This window comes from Macrobrachium nipponense, chromosome 11 (genome assembly GCF_015104395.2).
Source record: "Macrobrachium nipponense isolate FS-2020 chromosome 11, ASM1510439v2, whole genome shotgun sequence".
NCBI lineage: Eukaryota > Metazoa > Arthropoda > Malacostraca > Decapoda > Palaemonidae > Macrobrachium > Macrobrachium nipponense.
In genome coordinates, this window is record NC_061087.1 from 105231172 (window position 1) to 105253857 (window position 22686).

At 36.8% G+C, this 22686-nt stretch overlaps 1 protein-coding gene across 1 annotated transcript in view; it reads left to right on the plus strand.

Annotated features, from left to right (window-relative positions):
- Positions 1–21331, plus strand: part of LOC135208040 (oxysterol-binding protein-related protein 1-like) — a gene marked incomplete in the record, with an annotated part of 388234 nt that extends 366903 nt beyond the window's left edge. The window contains 5 exon segments of the mRNA XM_064240168.1: positions 827–953; positions 1527–1670; positions 6914–6996; positions 7998–8129; positions 9414–21331. Coding sequence (XP_064096238.1) covers positions 827–953; positions 1527–1670; positions 6914–6996; positions 7998–8129; positions 9414–9516 — 589 coding nt within the window.
- Positions 21332–22686: the final 1355 nt, after the last annotated feature.

Here is a 22686-nt window from a genome sequence, read left to right on the forward strand (position 1 = left end):
ATATATATATATATATATGTATATACGTAGATTATAGAATAGGATATTTTTAGCTTTTAGTACCAAGAAAGAAAGTTCCTAAAAAACTTATAGATTTCATAATGACAGACTTGCTTCTTGAATATAATCTTATTTATTTTAATATAGGCTTTGCCTTTTCATTGTGTTTATTGCTTACTTACATTTTTATACTTTGCCTCCTTATTCCACATCTGTCCATTTCATCCACTTTTCAAAAAAGCTCTTGTAATTCGTCATATTTGTCTTCTTATTCCCTCCCTTTCCCTCACCAAGTGAAATCCTGTTCTTCTCCGCAATTGTCAATATTTACCTTCCATTGTTATCACACTCCTTTCTCCTCTATTCAAACCACACCTCACGATTCTACTCTTTTCATTTCTCCTCCATCCTATTCCTTCATTCCCTCGCCCACTACATTACTGCTTCTCTCACCAGTTAGCAATTTTTTACCCTGCATTTTTATCACACTTTCCTCTCCTCCATTCAAAACACAATCCAATTACACTTTAAAACTTTGTTTGTCTCCTCAGTTATCAAGTTTTTTGCCCTTCCATCCTTATCACACTTTCCTCTCCTCCATTCAAAACACAATCCAATTCCCCTTAAAAACTTTGTCTCCTCAGTTATCAAGTTTTTTGCCCTTCCATCCTTATCATACTTTCCTCTCTTCCATTCAAACCACAGTCCAGTTCCCCTTTAAAACTTTGTTTGTCTCCTCATTTATCAAGTTTTTTGCCCTTCCATCCTTATCACACTTTCCTCTCCTCCATTCAAAACAAGTCTAACTCGAGTCCTCCTTTCCCAGGCGAAGTGACAAGAAAAAGAGTGAGGACGGAGCCGTGACTGGAGCCAGTCCAGCTCACGCCCCCAGCAAAGTCCTCAAGAAGCTGAATACCATCACCAGCAGTTTCAGGATGTCCACGGACGTCGAAGTAAGGATAGAGAGAGAGAGAGAGAGAGAGAGAGAGAGAGAGAGAGAGAGAGAGAAAATCCGTCAGAGTTAGATTACTGAATGATCTAACTCGTCGTGTTGAGAGAGAGAGAGAGAGAGAGAGAGAGACAGAGACAGAGAGAGAAAGTCAGTCAGTATTAGATTATAGTATGGTGTAACTGGTGTTGATTACTGCAGGAAACTGAATGAGAGAGAGAGAGAGAGAGAGAGAGAGAGAGAGAGAGAGAGAGAGAGAGAGAGAGAGAGAGAGAGGAAGTCAGTCAGAGTTGGCAGTGAGAGATTTAATATGTGGTATTCCTGCATTATGGTGTAACTCGTGATGAATATCGCAGGAAACTGAGAGAGAGAGAGAGAGAGAGAGAGAGAGAGAGAGAGAGAGAGAGAGAGAGAGAGAGAGACTCCAATTTCCTTTTAACTACAAAACAAAAACAAAACAAAAGAATAAAGACCTGAAAAATCCAGATATCCTTATGGAGTGAATCCATTACCAAACTCCATCTGGATCCAGATGAATAAAGTCACAAATATGTAATTAATTTCTCGACATCCTCAGGCGGGCGTGGACATCGAAGACGGCGACCCCCCAGAGGAGGCTGAGGAAGGGAGCTACCCTCGGACAGACTCCACCTACAGTATTGACATCCCCAATTCCGTCACCCTGTGGGAGGCTGATCCCCGACCAGAGAATTCACCGCAGGTGAGGACCTCAGGATATCTGTCTAGCTACTTGTCTGGTTTTTCGGGTTATATATGTTTGTGTGTCTGTATATATAGTTTCTGTCTGTCTGTCTGTGTGTTTATTTATCTATCTAGCTAGCTATCTATCTTGCCATTATATATATATATATAATATATATATTATATATATATATATTATATATATATATATATATATATATATATATATATATATATATATATGTGTGTGTGTATGTTCATGTGTCATCTTGTTTTAAGTTTGTTCTGTGCGAATGTTTGTGAACGCGATTGCGTTTGTATATGCGTCCCCGTGCATATTTCGTCTCGCGAGAGAGAGAGAGAGAGAGAGAGAGAGAGAGAGAGAGAGAGAGAGAGAGAGAGAGAGAAATTTCTCCTCCAAAAAACAAACGAGTGACGAAGACTCGCAGGAGACCACTTCAGAACTAATGGCCTTATTCTGCTTCGCTGCTTTGGCCTAAGGTCAAAGTTCATGGCAGGAGGCACTGGGATATATATATATTTTTTTATGAGAATTTACTCCTTTTTTCATTTATTCAATTTGTTTGTAAAGTATTTGTGTTTTTTTTTGGTGGGGCGGTGGGGGGGGGCGGGTTTGGGGGATGGGTTCTATTCAGGGTTACTTAATTGAAGCAAAGCAATTATAAATTAAGTAAATATAATATTTTAAACATTTGATGTGTGAATGTCCTAAGAGTATTCAGCAGTTGCTATTAAGTTTGGAAATAAATTGAGCAGTGAAATTTTGTCAGCAAATCACACATTTCCAATTAATCCAATTATATATTTCTTTTTGGAAATATTTTTATTTCATTGGCAAAATATAAAAAAAAAATTGTTAGTAAAACGAATCCCTCTGGCCAGGTTTCCGTGAGAGCTGATAATTAGCTCAGTGGTCTGTCAGAACTATTTTATTTTGTTATAATAATAATAATAATAATAATAATATAATATATGAAGGTAGGAGACCCTCTCTCAAACATGTTTTGTTAAGATGATGGCAGCATCAGTGGAATTGATTTTATATATGGTCTTTTCAATTCTTCTTATTATTCTCTCTCATCGGGCTGATGATTTGCTAATAGCTGGCCGATGTTCATATCTCGGTGAAAGAAATGTTTTCTAAAAATAATAATTTATTGATATGATAACAAAAGTGGTTAACAAATCTTAGTCTAAGGGTGTAAACGGAATTCCAACGTTTCCAACCGTATCATCGGTTCATTTTTCAAGGAAAGGTGAGCTTGAACTGTATTGAAATGGGGTCGTTCGGCGGTATTTATTGTGTCCCCAGGTGCTCTGTCTGATGGGCGCTGCATTTTCATTGGCTGAACAGAGGATTAAGTCCCTGAGTCAAGCCGTCCTTGCAGAGGTGGAAGCTCGCACTGCTCTTCTCGTGCGGACGCTGGAGACTGGGAGCGTAGTATTGGGAAGGTCATTGCCGATAGACGGGGGCACCTGATTGGCCCGTTCGATCGGCTCTATGGTGCTGGCGGGCGGCGCCCTTCGTGCCACCGTCGGGAGGAGTGAAGTCTCTTGGGTGGTGTTGAGGCTGGGTCTCTCCTTCCCGATGTGTAGGGCCTCCAAGAGGCGGAGGCGACGGTGGTCTGCTGCCTTATCGATAATTCTGATATTAGGAATAATGTCATTCCTAATTATCCTGGTATTGTGGACGTTTTTGGCATGATTATGGATGGCGCCTTCCTGAGCGTGCAGGATATCCTCTTCGAAAATCGCATAGTCGTCATACCAATGTAAGCGCCGGGGCATTCCCGGACAGGGCATTTGTACTGGTAGACAACGTTAGTTTTCTTGAGAGGGTCCTGCAACACGGGGGCTGGATTGTTTTTCATAATCAGGCCACTGGTCTTCTTGCTCTTGTAGTAAATTATTAGTTTCACTTTTTTCGCAGGGTCCGTGGGGGAGACGTTCCTTTCTATGATGGTACGAAGGGCTCGCTCGCCTCTGTATTTCTTATGAAATACTCCCTTGTAAAAGAGAGTGACGTCTTCAAGGGCGGCGGGACGAGGCTCCTGCTGATACCACTTATCGATGTTTCTGCGAATGCATTTAGTGATGTCCCGGTTGGAATACCCGTTGTAATTAAAACTTGGGCAACACGTTCTAATTCAGTGTGCGTGTCCTTCCACCACGAAGAGCAGTGTGAGAGAGCTCTCCTGATGAAGGCGCTGATCGCAGTGCGCTTGTATCTCTCTGGACACTCTGCTCTCGCCGTTCAGGCACATGCCCAGGTTTCGTGGGTTTCGTATACACCTGTGTTACGAAGCGCTCCTCTTGTTGCCCGACGAGGACGTCAAGGAAGGGGAGGCGACGGTCACGGCAATGTTCGATGGTGAAGTTGAGTCTGCTGTGGTCGTGGAAGGCTTGTCGCAGGCGCTCTATTTCTTCCACCGTGCTGGCGCTGATGAAAGTGTCGTCAATATACCGGACGTACATAGACGGCTTCTCGATGTTGGCGAATACCCGACGTTCCACAGCACCCATGTAGAAGTTCGCGAAAAGTACTCCGAGGGGAGAACCCATCGCTACTCCGTCTTTCTGTGTGTACATATGTCCTCTGTGGGTGGAGAAAGGGGCCTTTTTGTACAAATTTCAAGAGTTTCGGAGGCATGCTCAGGGATGTTTAATGGGGGCGTGGAGTCGTCTCTATATACACGATCCAGATTATCTGAATTGTTTTCATCCACGGGGGACGTTCGTGAAGAGGGACTCCACGTCCATCGATGCAATAACTCCTCCGGGGGGTGTCGTTTTCAGTGCTTCTAAAAACTCGGCAGATGACTTCAAACTGTGGTCATCTGGAACATAAGGAGAATCAAATAGTATTCAATTTCTTCGCAAGCTGGTATGTAGGAGCGGGAATTTGGCTAATAATGGGGCGTAACGGGTTCCCTGGTTTATGGGTTTTACGTTCCCGTATATGTAGCCAAGGTCGTAGTCCCCTACGATCGGCAGCAAGTGAAGGGCATTGGAAGCTGCATTGACAGTCTCAATAATCCTATTAGCCTCACGTTTAATGTCATCTACCGGGTTCTTGGTGATTTTCTGGAATTTGCTGCTGTCTGCCAGTATCTCATCCAACTTGTGGTTTATTCTTCAGTGCGGATGAGTACAAAAGCAGCGGTTTTATCGGCCCGACGGACGGTGACATCCTCTTTCGCTCGGAGTTCTTTGGCAGCTTCCCTCAGGCGCCTGTCGATCACATCACTCTTGTAATCACCGCGTTCCGTGAGGGCCTCGGCCAAGAGGAGGGGCTGCAGGGCGTCCGTAGTACGTATGGTGCCCTGATCTTCATGCTTGTGTATGGTGTCCTCTGTTCAGCCAATGAAAATGCAGCGCCCATCAGACAGAGCACCTGGGACACAATAAATACCGCCGAACGACCCCATTTCAATCAGTTCAAGCTCACCTTTCCTTGAAAATGAACCGATGATACGGTTGGAAACGTTGGAATTCCGTTTTTACACCCTTAGACTAAGATTTGTTAACCACTTTTTGTTATCATATCAATAAATTATTATTTTTAGAAAACATTTCTTTCACCGAGATATGAACATCGGCCAGCTATTAGCAAATATCAGCCCTGATGAGAAGAGAATAATAAGAAGAATTGAAAAGACCATATATAAAATCAATTCCACTGATGCTGCCATCATCTTTAACAAAATAATAGTAATAATAATAATACACCCAAGAGCAAATACGGACAGACTATACATAACACGAAAGGAAGGAGGGAGAGGACAACTAAGTATAGAGGACTGCGTCAACATCGAGAACAGAGCACTGGGGCAATATCTGAAAACTAGTGAAGACGAGTGGCTCAAGAGTGCATGGGAGGAAGGACTAATAAAAGTAGACGAAGACCCAGAAATATGCAGAGACAGGAGAATGACAAACAGAACAGAGGAATGGCGCAACAAACCAATGAACGGACAATACATGAGGCAGACTAAAGAACTGGCCAGCGATGACACAGGGCAATGGTTACAGAGGGGAAAGCTCAAGAAGGAAACTGAAGGAATGATAACAGCGGCACAAGATCAGGCCCTAAGAACCAGATATGTTCAAAGAACGATAGATGGAAATAACATCTCTCCCATATGTAGGAAGTGCAATACGAAAAATAAGACCATAAACCACATAGCAAGCGAATCTCCGGCACTTGCACAGCACCAGTGCAAAAAGAGGCATGATTCAGTGACAAAAGCCCTCCACTGGAGCCTGTGCAAGAAACACCAGCTACCTTGCAATAATAAGTGGTACGAGCACCAACCTAAAGGAGTGATAGAAAACGATCAGGCAAAGATCCTCTGGGACTATGGTATCAGAACGGATAGGGTATACGTGCAAATAGACCAGACGTGACGTTGATTGACAAAGTCAAGAAGAAAATATCACTCATTGATGTCGCAATACCATGGGACACCAGAGTTGAAGAGAAAGAGAGGGAAAAAATGGATAAGTATCAAGTTCTGAAAATAGAAATAAGAAGGATATGGGATATGCCAGTGGAAATTGTACCCATAATCATAGGAACACTAAGCACGATCCCAAGATCCCTGAAAAGGAATCTGGAAAAACTAGAGGCCTAAGTAGCTCCAGGACTCATGCAGAAGAGTGTGATCCTAGAAACGGCGCACATAGTAAAAAGAGTGATGGACTCCTAAGGAGGCAAGATGCAACCCGGAACCCCACACTATAAATACCACCCAGTCGAATTGGAGGACTGTGATAAACAAAAAAATGAATAAATAAATAAAATAATAATAATAATAATAATAATAAAGCGAGTAGTTTTTTGTAACAATTAGGATATCATTGTGTGTATGTATTTATACATACATATACATACATAAACATATATTTCATTTATAATATGTGTGTGTATTACTATATAATATATATATATATATATACTATATATATATATATATATATATATATATATATATACACCCGAGAGAGAGAGAGAGAGAGAGAGAGAGAAAGAGAGAGAGAGAGAGAGAGAGAGAGAGTGTGTTACATATGCATCCAGATTTCCAGAACACAAATTACATCGAAACTCAGATTTAAATAAATAAAAATAATATCACGGAACCATCACCCACTCCGATCTCATACACATTAAGTAACTGTCACATGACCGGCATACTAATGAATTAGTTTCCTCTTATTTTTCTTTTTCTTTTTGTCTTTCAGTACTACCACTTCACCTTGTTCTCCATGTCGCTGAACGAGTTAAATGACGAAATAAAAGCCAACTGCTGCCACACTGATTGCAGGTGAGTTTTGGATACCTTGAGTCGCACATCGCAATTCGGTTGTTTACGTCTTTTGGGGGATATTGAGTTTCATTCGTATATTGTTTTGGGGTCATAATCCGTCCGCTGTGTTGCATTGAATATGGAATTGAGGCCAAAGGCCAAGCACTGGGACCTATAAGGTCATTCAGCGCTGAAACTTGACAGTAAAAAGGAGTGAAAGGCGGAACTGGAGGTAAACCTCAAACCAGTTACCCGAGAGGGTGGAAAGTAAGATGGACGTAAGGGAATATGAAATGAGGTACAGTAAAAGGAACGAAAGGGGGTTGCAGCTAGGGGCCTAAGGAAGGCACGCTGCAAAGAATCTTAAGTTAATGCTTACAGTGCACCGCGTGAGGTGCACTGACGGCACTATCCCCCCCAACGGGGTCGTCCCCTGTAGAAGAGTTTATGCCCTTATGTTTTCTTTAACTTATGATTCCTTGTTGTGTCAGATTTTTATAACTTGAACTGTAATAATAAAATAATAATAATAATAATAATAATAATAATAATAATAATAATAATAATAATAATAATAATAATAATAAATCACATGAGTCCACTAAAAGGATGAAAAGTAATTAATAATGTAAATGTAAAATCAAAAACATATATTTTGCTATGCATATTTACTTTGTTATAAGTTTTTTTTAACCCTCATAAATAATAAATGAAATCAGTGAAGTAAATCATTTAAATCAGATGAAATGATTTCTGTTTCTGTGTGTAATAATAATAATAATAATAATAATAATAATAATAATAATAATAATAATAATATCCCTTATTGTTATCAGGATAGGCAACTGTATGCTTTAACCAATACTTAATCTCAAGTTGTGATTCCTTGTCTTACAATAATTGTATTGTTATAATTATTATTGGTTCGGAAATTATTCACATTTCTTTTCCTGGATGTTTGTGGTCTTGGTATCGAAATCTGTCTCAGTTCTTCTTCTCATTCTTCCTCTTCTTTCCAGATTACGTCCGGACATCAGGTTCCTGGAAAACGGAGACATCGACGCAGCGGCCGCCGAGAAGAACAGGCTGGAGGAGAAGCAGCGCGACGCCAGAAAACTCAGGAAAAAGAGCAAACATGAATGGAAAGCTCGGTGAGGACCTGCTGTGTTCTGAGCCTGATTTTGCAAATAATCAAGTTTAAGTTTTAGTGGTGGCTTTTTCTCCGGAAGACAGTCTTCACAATGGAAAAAGAAACCCACAAGATTATTGAGTATAACTTGTTTACTTGTAAGTACTTACATACTTACAAGTATATACAAGTTATACGGAATAATCTTGTGGGTTTCTTTTCCTTTCAAAAGAAAACTGAAAAAAGTTTTTATTTGGTTCAGTCCTCACAATCTTTTCTTCCAAAGGTAGTTTGAGCAAGTGACCTAATTGGTTGTGAGGCTAATTTGAAAAAGATCAAAGGTATAGTTTCCAAAAAGCTTTTCCCTTGAAAATATTCAAGGCTATATTTGAGAGAGGACGTTTTCTCTTTTGAATGTTATCTTCACGGTCTCTTAACTGTCTGGCTTCCTTCTGAAGTAGGTGGTTTGAGGAAGGGGCCTGTTTTATTTTCAGGTTGATCTGAAGCCAGTTAAAGGTATATTTTACAGAGATTTTTATCTCTAAAGAAATATTTTACAATCGTTTGTCTATCTTTTATCTATCTTCTTCTACAGGTGGTTTGGGGTAAGAACCTATTTTGTTGTAAGTTTGATTTTACAAAGTGCCTTTTCTCTCTGAATGCTATCTTCACGATCTCTTGACTGTCTTCTGCCTTCTGCAGCATGTGGTCTGCACAAGGAACTTTCTTTCCTATAGTTTGATTTGAAGATAATCAAAGGTATGAGATTTTTCTCGCTGAAGAAATTCGTCACAGTTTTTTTTTTACTTGCAGGTGATTTGAGCAAGAAACCTAATTTGTTTTGAGCTTGACTTGAAAATAATCATATTTGTATATATTTCACTAAGCTATATTTTAGAGGGGCTTTTTTTCTCTCTCTTTGTACCCGACTTTCATCAGTTGGTTTAAGCAAGAAACCTATTTTGTGTTGAGCAGGATTTGAAAATAATCAAATTGGTATATATTTCACAAAGCTATGTTTTAGAAAGGGCTTTTTTCTCTCTCTTTGTACCCGACTTTCATCTGTCATATCCTACAGTTGGTTTAAACAAGAAACCTATTTTGTTTCGACCTTGATTTAGAAATACTTTAGGAAGCTATATTTTACATAGGGGTTTTTTCTCTCTTTTACCTGACATTTATCCGGTGGTTTGAAAAAGGTTCATATTTTGTTTGAGTTTGACTTTAAATGAATTAAAGGTACATATATTTTACAAGGGGCTATATACGTCTATTTTACCAAGCGTTAATCCGTCTTCTCTTGCAGGTGGTTCGAGCAAGGGACTAACCCTTTCACCAAGCAGGAGGATTGGCTCTACAGCGGAGGGTACTGGGATCGCAACTACCAAGAGACTATAGATATATTTTGATGAGATTAATTCCCGCCCACTTTTCATACACAACACAACACACAAAGTCATATCGTAAAAACAAAGAAGAAGAAGAAGGAGAAGAAGGAGAAGAAGAAGAACTAAGAGAGATTTGATATGTAGCAGCTCTTCTTGGCTCATCTGTGTCCAGAAAAGGTGTTTTATTGAGGTCGATGTTTTTCGATGGTATGAAGTTGTCTGTCGTGATCTGTATCTTGCAAGTGTGTTTGTGTATAACAGAACACGAGGGCTTTGGCTTTATTTTATATATACTTATATTCACGTCCTATTTTCACTTCGTAGTTATAATTGCATTTTAAATATTCCTTTCGTGGGTATCTGTAATTTGAAAGCGTGTGACAGAACGCAAGAATTGCCCCTCTTGAATTTTGGGTTTATTTCTTTTAGTTTTAGGTTTTTTTATAAGAAATTTTCACTGTTGGTTAAATCAAAAGTTAGTTTAATATCCCTTCGCTCTATTCCCAGTTTATTTCGTCTTGTCACATATTATTTTATTGAATACTGACTGTACTATTTCGAAACCCAAGTTTCCTCTCTTTTCATTCCTCGTGATAGATGATGTCAAAGTGTAAAAGTTGCCAGTTTGTTTGTACTTTCGAGGTGACGAACTCGAGAGGAGAGTTTCCAGTCAGTCATTCATTTCGTTCGAATGACAACCAAAGTGAGCAGTGGAGGCAGAAGAATGAAGTTGATTCGCTTAGTCCTTTTCGGAACAATATGTGTAACTAGCTTTTTACATCATAATTTCTGTCTCACATTATTTTATATGAAAATTTCTGTTGCGAGAAAAATGGAAAATGATCTTCAGATGGTGTGTTGTATACACGTTTTGTACTTTAAGATTCCCTTATCTTCGTTGTCTTACCTTTTCGTGTGAATTTTTCGAATTTCCAAAAAAAATGGAACTTCAAAAAATGGGGTTTGACATCGAATCTCATGTACTGTTCCATGTTTTGTAAGGATTTAATAATCTCTGTTTGTCTGTCCATTCAAGTTAAACCTTTGTGAGGATGTATAAAGCGAGTGATAGCTCAAAGTGTACTGATCTTTTGTTAGTTTCAGGGGTATTAAAACCGAGAAAGCATGTCGAGAGAGAGAGAGAGAGAGAGAGAGAGAGAGAGAGAGTGAGAGAAAGAGCTCAGTTGAATTTGAAGAGTATCCAGACTGTCCCTTTGAATAGCCAGTTTATTCGAGAGAAATTTAGTGAAGAACATAAGTGGTCTTTTTTTCTCTTCTTGATGTAATTGTGGCTTCCTGAATCCGAGGAGTTGTAGATGATGCTGGGTAACTGTGTCCCTCTGATATTGTTTACAGTCCAGGAGTGATTTTGTTTCGTTTTCGGTGCAATTGTGGCTTTCTGAATCTGAGGAGTGGTAGCTGATGCTGGACACTTATATCCTTATAATATTATTTATAGGGTCTTGTACAGCCTACTTGGTGTGAAGCATTTTTTTTTTTTTCTTTTTTTTTTCTTTTTTTTTTATTTCAGGAGAATCTTGTATTCGTCACCCTTAATTCTTCAGTAGAAGGGTTGAGAAATGATTTACGTAACTCTGTACTCGATGCTTTGTTTTGACTCTTCAAATGGAGCCCGCATCATCTCCTGAATATCACGCCTGTGTTGATGTATAATGAATGACGGAACGCCACTGAATCGCTTTCATTAAAATTGAGAGCAGTCGTTAGGGGTATTTTTGAAGCGCCCTCAAAATTGAGGGTGATGGAAGAAAAATAGTTAAAGGGAAAGGGGAGATAACGAGAACGAAGTCCTTGAATTACGGAAGAATTACGGAATACCATGTCTAGTTTTATGTAATGTTAGATGAATGTGTAGGTGAGGTGGCGGATCGAAAATTCTGACGCTGACTTTTTAAGCACCGGGAAACTTTTTCACTTCGTAAGACAAAGGTAATTTACATTTTATTCTTAAAGATGGCTCCTTTAAATTTAGTTCATAAACCTTATTCATTTGCTTATTTGATGTAAGAGTTTTTTTTGTTTTATTTATGGAGAAACTCTAGTGAAAAGATGATCTGTTTGTTAAATGTGATGTTTTTCTTAGTTTTACTGGATATTATTTTGACAGTAAACGTCATGCAAATTAACTGTTTATCTAAAATTTAGTCTATTATAATTACATCGTAATCTTGTACCATCTCACTCTTTAAAACAACTAGTTTTCAAAGTAATTTCTTGATGCCTTCTGACTGTGTATACATATTTCAGATACTGAAAGTTTCTCTTGAGCTACTGTCAATTAGGCTGAATTACAAAATATTTTCAGAAGTTTTGCCGTAAACCCACTGGAATTTGCTATAAAATTCAAAATTGTTTTTTAGAATTGACATCAAAAAGATTCACGAATCCAGAAAATATTGGAAATAACAAGTTTCTTTGTTTTATTCATTTAAAATGTTTCCATCTGTGTTAAACTGTGTTAAACTGTTAGATACTACTTGGCATTTACCTATCGTTTTGATCTTCCTGTGATTTAAATATTTTAGACCCCAATGAATATTATACATTTCAGAAAATGAATAATATACGTTTCAGAGAATTAATATTATACATTTTAGAAAATTAATGCATCTCAGAAAATGAATATTGTGCATTTCAGAAAATGAATATTATACACTTCAAAAAAGTAATTTTATACATTTCAGAAAATGACTGTTATACATTTCAATAAATTAATATTATATGTTTCAGAAAATTAATATTATACATTTCTGAAAATGAATTTTATACATTTCAGGGAATAAGTATTATACATTTCAGACAATGGATATTATACATTTCAGAAAATGAATATTATGCATTTCAGAAAATGAATATTATACCCTTCATAATATGAATATTATACATTTCAGAATATGAATATTATACATTTCAGGGAATGAGTTTTATACATTTCAGAAAATGAATGTTATACATTACAAAAAATGAATATTATACATTTCAGGGAATGAATACTATAAACTTCAGTGTCCCTAGGTCCATAGTCTTTCAGAAAGTCTTTGGAAAGTCACCGCACAGAATTTTCATCCATTGCCTCATAATAAGACTAGAATCCTGAATAATATGCCCATAGTTGCTCAGCAGATCATAGATCCGTCTCTTTGTCTGACTGGCTGTCTGTCTGTCTGTGTGTCTGTGTGTCTGTCTGTGTCTTGTCTGTGCTTATTCTGTGAAGCGATGTCTTATGCTCACACTCTGCTTTTACGACTGACGTCAAATAAAAAAAAATGTTCCACGAAGGTGTGTATGGTCAGTGTCCCCGATAAAAAAATTAATATCATATGATAAAAAAATGTCTTTTTTTAAGTAACTTGTAAATGTAGAACGTTGTTTTTTTAATATTTTAAGTGACTTGTCAGTTGATAAAGTTGTATCTTATATTTTCAGTGACTTGTAAAATGATTTCTTCTCACGAACAAGTATGTCTGAATTCATTTTCAGAGGTTTTAATTTCTGATGAAACAGATTCCTTAATTTATTTTTGTGGCCTAACTATTTGAAATAACAAAAGTAGAATGTCTGAACTGATTCAAAGAGATTTTAGAGTTTGATGACACAGAGGTATAACTATTTGAAACTACAAAAAAAAAAAACCGAATGTCTGAATTAATTTGAAATGATTCCATTCTCTGCTGAAACAGGTTTCTTATTTTATTGTTGTGGTATAACTGATATATGTGTCATTTCCATCTTACCAATAGTTACTGTGATAACGACGTTTTTCCCCAAGAGGAATGATGGAAAACAAAGTGTTTCCATCTCTGATTGATTTTGGGAACTGACTGTATTCAACTGTAGGCAATCCTCATGCCTAGTCCATGCACATGCATTGTTTTAAGTGTTTTTTGTTTATGTTTTTCCGAGGAAAAGCTAAAACACTGTCGATGTCATAGAAACCGATGTTATAGTGGCTTCATTTGTTACTTTTTTGTGTGTGTGGTTCAAGGTTTATCAATACCACACACTTCTGCTTTATCATTTTTGTTTTATTAAATGTATACTGTTTCTATTCTTTCGAGCGATCTGTCATTATTGTCTTTTATTTTTTAACGAAGTGTAGTTGATGTCTTCGCCATATGAGGAAAGTTCCCACACCCCACAACACACTTTCTCTTGTATACAGAAAAAATATAAGCTTATGTGTACGTATGCGTGTATGTAATACGTGAGCATACATGTAGACACATCTCTGTGTGCACGTACATACATATATCCATACGTATTATGAAAAATACATGTATATACAGTATATGCAACAAAAAAAGATAAAAGTGAGAAAATTTCATTTGTGTCAAGGCTATATCCTTAGTTTACCTGTCAAATTTATGATGAAAATTGATGTCAATATGAATCTAGGAAAGATGTGGATACTGGCTCATTTTCATAGTACAAGTATATTGCATCAAGATTTTTTTTCTTCTTCAGCAAACTGTTTCATTCAAAGATGTCCCTATTAAGGGAACTTTCAATTACTTTCCAAATGTCTTTTTTTCTTAATCATATTTTTTTGGTGGTTTTGATCCCTACAAAAATAATTCAGTCTTTTCCTTTTATTCATTCTCTGTAGAATTCACCTTTTGACAACAAATTCCATATTGATTTTGTTGACAACATATTTCATATTGATTGTGTTGACAGCACATTCCACATTGATTTTGGTGACAGCATATTATTCCATATTAATTGTGGTAACAGCACATTCTAAACTGATTTTTTTGGCAATACACACTATATTGATTTTGCTGACAACACATTCTAAATTAATTTTATTGACAGCACATTCTCTATTGATGTTGCTGACAACGTATTCCATATTGATTGTCTTGGTAACACTCTATATTGATTTTGCTGACATCACATTCCAAATTGATTTTGTCGGTAACACACACTATATTGATGTTGCTGACAACACGTTCCATATTGATTGAGTTGACAGCACATTCCACATTGATTTTGTTGACAACAAATTCCAAAATTGATTTTGTTGACAACATATACTGTATTGATGTTGCTGACAACATACTCCACATTGATTGAGTTGGCAACACATTCCAAATTGATTCTGTTGACAGCACATTCCACATTGATTTTGGAGATTAATGAATGTTATCCTACAGAAATTAATGTTCAACGTATGTTCAAGTAATAAGGAATGTTTACACAGTATCAACAGAATTGAGTGTTAGTATATGTTCAGAGGAATGTTGACATTTGTTAAGGCATTATGATAAAATCAAGTTAGAATAATTGATGTTAACTTATTTCTAAATCATGAGAAGATTAATACATCTTAAATCTAGTTTTGAGTGCATGAAATTTATATTGAAAAGAGGGTTTAGTTTGAAGGTTACTTAAAGCTTCTAGACTATTTTGACAAAGCTGAAATCCAAATCTATAAGATTGTGACCAAATTGTGCTATAAAAAATACAGTGTCGTAAAATTGATTCTACTTTAGTTTTGTAAATGTAGGTATTATAGTTCTTGGTATCAGGAAAATGTGTGCTTGATTTGCCTACTTTGTTGCCTTTTCACAAATCATTTTTATATAACTATTTAATTGTTGTTTCGTTTCTCTTCGGTAAATTATTACTTCTGATGCTAAATCATTATGTGAAAGGCCACGCCCCGTAAACATGCATAGTTGCCAAAGGCTTCCAGACTGAAGGAGTTAATATTACTTTAGGAAATATTTGGCAACCATAGCAATAAGAGACCACGCCCCATAAACATGTATAGCTGCCAAAGGCTTCCAGACTGAAGGAGTTAATATTACTGACCATGACCCTTTAGGAAATATTTGGCAACTAAACCAGTAAGAGACCACGCCCCTATAAACATGATAAGTAACCAACCGTTTACAGAGACTAAAACTCCTAGTATTGTGAATTTTACGGCTTTCAACTGAACACCATACATTTTGGAAGCTTGAATTTCAAGTCAGTGGTTCTTGTTGTCTTTTTCCATCTGAGTAGGATCATCTTCTAAATGGTAATAAAAATAATAATTCAGGAAGAATTTAGCAACTATGAAATTAAGAGGGCGTGGCTTTAGAATGTTAGAGATGTAATTATTTTATAATTGTGTGTTTATATTTTGTTGTGTTTGAAAAAATAAGTGTTTATTTAAGGATTTAAGGATCATTGTTGTGAATTAAGTACAAGTGAGTTTCTGAACACTGAAATATTATGAGTTAATGACGTTCGTAGTAAGTAATAAGATGTAACACCAAGTTCAATTTTCAATTGAATATGAAAAAAGAAGCAATAAGAGGAAGTATAAAACAAGGGAGTAAATCTATCTTGCTTCGCACGAAAGAAATATCTCTGTTATTCATTAATTTATGACCGTATGCATTATCGCATTTAAAGAAAACTAATGTCGATGTTTTCACTGCCATATAATTCATGTTTGAAAGTTTCCAACCAAGATTACTTAGTTTATCAATTGCTATTTTTTTCACAGACAATCTCTCCTGTCATGATCATGTCATATAATTAACTTAATATTTCCGGTTGATAATGATATTCAGTAACTAATGCTCGTATACTTAGCTTTTGTCACCTTTTCACTTATCTGTTTGAGGACTCACATGTATATCTAGGCCTAACACGATCTTAATTTGATTCTTGAATTTTTCAACCTACACAATAAGTTTCCGGAAAGTGAATTAAATGCTGCGTTATTGAACCATAAATTCAATTCCTTTATCAACTCTTGCTAACAACTAAATACGAATGATTGCTTGCCTTATACTGGAACATATCAAAGCGAATTGAAATGTGTCTCAATACTATCCATCTGACCTTTGTGTGTTGTTTTTTGTTGACTTAATTGATTACTTACTCGCCTACCATTGCGTCATAACCGAGCGTCTCATCCACTTAATGCTCGCGCGCTCTCCATTACGTATATGACTTAATACATTATAAATGTTCTACTAATCATACATGCGATTCCTAAGTCAGTCCATCTTCGAGAGATCGAGAAAAAAAGCTCTCAAATTGCACGAAAAAAAACGCGAGCTGGTATCTCACCAAACAAACCAAAGGAAGAATTGTTGTTTTTTATGATGATTCTGCCTCAAGACAGGACCTTTATAGACATTCACACACACACATATATAAAAACCTTTGGTCGTACGCAACCAGCAACCTGGAAAATCAAAGACTTCTTCTTGGTGGTTTGTTTGGGATGCTGCCACGTCGCTTCCTTGATACTTTTCACTGTGACTCCTCCGTTTAATCTTTTCCCTCTCAAGCCATTACATGAAGAACGTAAACACAGCCGCATGACTTTTTGAAGATGCATCACATATACTATATTTACTCAATAAAAACCATTTGCACTCCAGCCTCTAGGCTCAGGGATAACCACACACTTTGCCACAAACCTTCCTTTCCACTTTATCCTGGGGTGTATAATCATTGCATGTCATGGAAACCAAAGGCAACGTCCAGTTTTCGAAGCGTAGTTGGTGTACACCAGCTGGTGGCAGCCAGGCGAGCTTCCAGGAATTATCTTACATGGACGCTCTCGTCTGATCGTCTTCAGTAGCTCCCGGTCCAGGGTGCTGGAGGAAGAACTAGGCCGAGCGTGACAATGGCGACATTGCCGAAGGGTAGTAGGCCTACCGACTGCAATGTCTGAGCTTCCAGGACTGATCTGACAGAGATGCTGCTCCCAATTGATCGTCCACAGAAGCTCTCGGTCCTGCGAGCTGGAAGAACTAAGCCAGAGAACTGTATCAATTGCCAGTTTTTTTTTTTTTTTTTTTTTTTTTTTCAGGCGCAGTTTGTCTACCAACTCGCACCTTCGTGAGCTTCCAGGAACTGATCTTACAGAGAGGCTGCTCCCGGCTGATCGTTCACGGGGGCACCCTACCCCTGCGGGCTGGAAGGAGAACTACTGCCGGCATAAGAGTAGCGACATTGCCGTTAACTATGATAAAAAAAAACATAAACTTCTCTCCAGCGCTTCTTTTTTGCGTTCGTGTTGCACACAATCCCGAATCTGTGTCTGTATGTGGATGTATAATTATTAATCCGTGTTGAACACACCTGTATCGGTTGAGCACCCAATGACTTATATAAATAGAGAATAAGATAATATATTATATATAATAATAATGCTGACCCAGCACTAGTGACTACGGATGCTGTTTGCCGCCACTAACAATATTTCATGTATTCTATAACACATCGTCGGGAATGCACGCTTTATTTGGGTCGTTTATTTTTGACTTACTTGCCGAATGTAAAGGAGAATTTATACATGAATATACACTGATTAACCCATGTATACTGGATCAAGCGACACCATCACAATACTTAAGAACCTTCCTGTAACCAATTTTTTAAACTCCCTGGAAAAATTGGACTGCTTGCGACTGTGAGAAAACTATTTGATACAAAGTCAGCAAAACTCCTTTGCCCTCAAGTAAAGCATGTAGCATAAAAAACATTATATGCATATCGTATTGAAGAATGCTAGGAAACAATGTATTCATAAATTCGTATACAGAATCCGTTGCAGTTCGCGAAATCCAATACACTTTTGCAGGTAGAAATCAGTTTCCTCTCCCGACTGCATTCCTGATACCTACCATGACTTACGAAGAATTTCCTCAACGGGGAGTATAATTATGTATATATGATATAAAAGTATGTATCATATATACGTACACAGAATGTATGTACTATTCATATACAGGCTGTATTTATATACGGCATACATACGTATATGTACATTGCTTCGATGTAATCATTTTTTCTAACACATCCATATAAAGCGTATTTTTATTTACTAACCAACTTACTGTAATCCCTCTTAAGAGAAGAAAGGTGATAATCAACGTTTGATGCTAGCTTTTCTTGGAATAATACCCTAAACACGAATCACGAATTACCAACATTGACGATTCATTCGTAATGTATTTTAACACTTAATTACTGGTCTTTCCATGAAATTACCATTTCGTGAATTATTTCCCACGAAATGAAGAAGATATAAGTTTGCAGTTACTGATAGGAAGAGGTTTAACATATTCTGAATGTAATTGCCGACTCTATTTTGATATGTGACATTTAGACTTCGTTTCAGAAATTAGTATTTTATGCAGTTGTGGTCGATGATGGAAAATTGAACAGCCCGTGAAAATGGTTCATATTAGGAAACAAATAAGCGTTCAGCCAGTATATGCCTGATTCTTTAGAGCAATGATGAAATCCGGATTCATATGCCTAGAAAAAAAATAACGAAAATTTTACATTACAAGACCGTTTATTTACGTATGCAAAGCCCAGAAAAAAAAAAACAGGGTGTCCATAAAGTCCCAGTACCATCACAAGCAATAACTACTTGTAATGGTACTGGGACTTTATGGACAACTTATACATTCATTTCTTAAGTGTTTTTAAATGATACGTCCTGTTCGATGGTGCTGCAAACGTCTTTTCCGCTAACTTTTTATATTCCCATTGGCTTCCTTTTTGTATTGGTGAAATAGTTGGGGTCCTCTCTCTCTCCTCAAGGTTAGTTTTCTCATTTAAAGGGGGTTATGTTGTTTCAGCAGACTCAAAGGAAAGATTTGACATCTCTCTAGATCATCGCAAGGAAATCCCATAAAGTTACAGATAATGTTACGATCAACAGATTCATTCTAGAACTCCCTCCAAAACGGTATCATCTGGTTGGATCCCAAATTGGCTCAATTGCATAGTATACCAACTCAAGCTGACGTCCCAGAAAATCAGCAAGTCAGCTGCATTCAGCTATAACTATCGAGAAGTCCTGGCAGTAGCTTACAACAACGGCAGCAGCTTGCAATATTGACAGCAGATTGCAAAGATGGCAGCCATTCTGCAGAACTGGCGACGACTCATGAAGTCAGCAACTGTCTTGAGTGTCAGCAACAGCTTGCAACGCTGACTGCAGAGTAATTTTTGCAGTTGATTGCTATAAGCTGCTAACGGTCTTCAAAAGCAGCAGCATCGTGAGAAGTTGCCAGAAGCCTGCAAATTTAGTAGTAGTCTAACAAAGTTTGCAACACCCTGAGATGCTGCCAGCTGCTAGGTCTTTGACTGCCACCTCGGTGGCCGCAAGTTCGATTCCAGGGCATTCCATGGAGGGGTCAGAGATGTGTATTTCTGGTGATAGAAGTTCACTCTCGACGTGGTTCGGAAGTCACGTAAAGCCGTTGGTCCCGTTGCTGAATAACCACTGGTTCCATGCAACGTAAAAACAAACTAACGGAATCAGCCTTGTCTAAAATCAGCAGCTTTCAGAGTCTGCTATCGAACCCTTCAACCAAGCAACCAAATATAAATTATGCAGGCGGTGCTGAGTTGCCATCTTATCGGCAGAGAAAGAAAACGGTAGGTTACGAAGACTCGGCTGATTGTTCAACATGCCGAGATTCTTCAGTAGTTTTTAATTAGCCTTTTGCCATTTGAAAACGTAAATTGACATTCCTACAACCCTTTAAATTTACATTTGTCGATTCCGTTTACGTCAGCATTCCATTTCATTTCCATTGTATTACGTACCGGACCTGAGAAACATTGCCATAATGACAAAAGCAAATGAGAAATTGTTTAATGAAAACGGGAAGCTGAATGACATTGTTCTCGTATTTAATTAAGAGTAAAATGCCGGGAGTTGTCTTTCGGAAGACGAAAATTTCGCTTTTGTACATAAATTTCTCTATTTCCTAAAATATTCCATAAACAAGCCATTCCTTTTCTAAACAAGGCTTCTTGCATTGTAAGATAAAAAATTTGGTGTAACTACAATGTATTTTTTTTTAGGACCAACTGACTTGAAAGAATTGTCGGTTTAAAAGGCTATTTTGTCACTTCAGTTGAGATTGGTGTAATTTATCCGTAATTGTGTAATGGTAGATTTGAGTATTATTTTTTAGGATGAGTATGATGGCTACTGGGCTAATATCCAGTTGTCCTACAGGAATCATCCTATTGTAGGGATGAATCTAAACAATACTCATAGTAATAATGACAAAAACGAGGATTAGGAGAAGAAGGAAAATGGATATATATATATATATATATATATATATATATATATATATATATATATATATATATATCCATAGTGATGAAGAAAAAAAATTATGATACACTTCTGCATATTAAACTGCTTAAAAAAATTACAAAGCTCTGAAAATATGAATAAGTTTACGTATCAGTTTTTCTGTTCTACCCTTTTCTTCACTTGTAGCAATTAATAGTCTTCATGTCCTTTATGTTGGTAGCATTCCATCTTCCCTTGAATTGTATGATACACGTTAAGTCATAGAGTTGTATAGCCAATACGTGTAAGTTATCAAACCATGGATGTTTAACCTAGTGAAAAAAATAATTATATGTTTTTGGGAATTCGTATGATGATAGTGTCTACGTCTTTTTTAAAAATCCTTATGAAAATACACGAATAGAAATGATAAATTCCTGGTTTTTTGTCAGTAGTCTGTTCTATCCACGTGTGATTTATGAATACATTCAGCAAAATTCTGCTTGAATGAAATACTTCAAATGATTTATTGAATTATTCGGGAGAAAGTGACGGAGGTCAATTCGATATATTCACTTATAATAGAGAGGTAGTATACTCACCCCCTACTGACACACACACATAAAGCTCTTGTAAATACATTCAAATACATTCTCAAAAGTGTGAAGTAATGTATTTTGTTCATGTGAAAAGTTAGCTCAATTATGTTGAAGTCTATAGAGAAAAAATATATATATGATAATACAACGGTGGTGTTTTATTACCATTCCTACTTATGTATGTTCATTTATTTCAGGAGTTTTTTTTTTTTATATTGCCTGTATCCAGTAAGGGAATAATAATGATATGCGCACACACATTATATATATATCTATATATAGTTTATATATATAATATTATATATATATATTAATATTATATATATATATATAATGTGTTCGGAAAATCGAACCCTTTTGTATTTACTTACCCAAACACCTTAGCCAAATCCCTGATTAACGTCCAACAAAAGACATCTCCAAAGGACTCTGTGGGGTATACGAAATCCCATGCCAGGACTGTGACCAATCTTACATCGGATTTACAGGTAAATCCCTTCCCCAGAGATTAATCAACACAAACGGTCAGTTAGGTATGGACAACAGAACTCGGCTATTTTCAACCATATAAATGAACATAACCATAGAATAAACTGGAATTTGTCACGTGTAATTTATAGCAGCAACTGCCGGTACAAGAGTCAAATGATGGAATCGGCCTTAATAAAAGAGAGGCAGGTATGAACATCTCAAAAGGAGGATGGATTTCGGACACGATCGACAACGTCTTCATTCAACCAACCCTTAAGAAGATTAGAGGAAGATTATCAGCGGGGGTGACTTAAAATGGCTTGTTTGTGGATGGACCTCTTGGTATAAATACCACCTTTTCTGTGAACTTTTCTCATTCATCTACCTGAAGAGGGAGACAGCAGTCTCTGAAATATAGTACTTTTTCTCTATTTTGGTGTTTTTATGGGCTCCTTTTATTAGATATATATATATATATATATATATACATATATATATATATATATATATATATATATATATATAATGTGTGTGCGCATATCATTATCATTCCCTTACTGGATACAGGAAATATATATATATATATATATATATATATATATATATATATATATATATATACATATATATATACATATATATAATATACATATATATAATATATATATATATATATATATATATATATATATATATATGTGTGTGTGTGTGTGTGTGTGTGTGTGTGTGTATATTTATATATATATATAGAGAGAGAGAGCGAGTGCGCGCGTCTTTTTCTTTATTTTTCTCACTTCTCCTTTTTAACTATTTCTACTCTGCCAAGTTCGTGAAAATGACCATCTAGAAAATTTGTATTAAATTGTCACAGTTTCTTCATTTGTATCACTGGTGGGCGTAGAGGCAGAAATATTTAAAGGGTAGTTTCATTCAAGCGCGACAGTCACTGACGAAAGTCGCAGGTGTGAGCATTCGCTCATGCGCACCAACTTCCATTTTATCGTATTTTATTTTGTGAATTTCTTTTTTCCA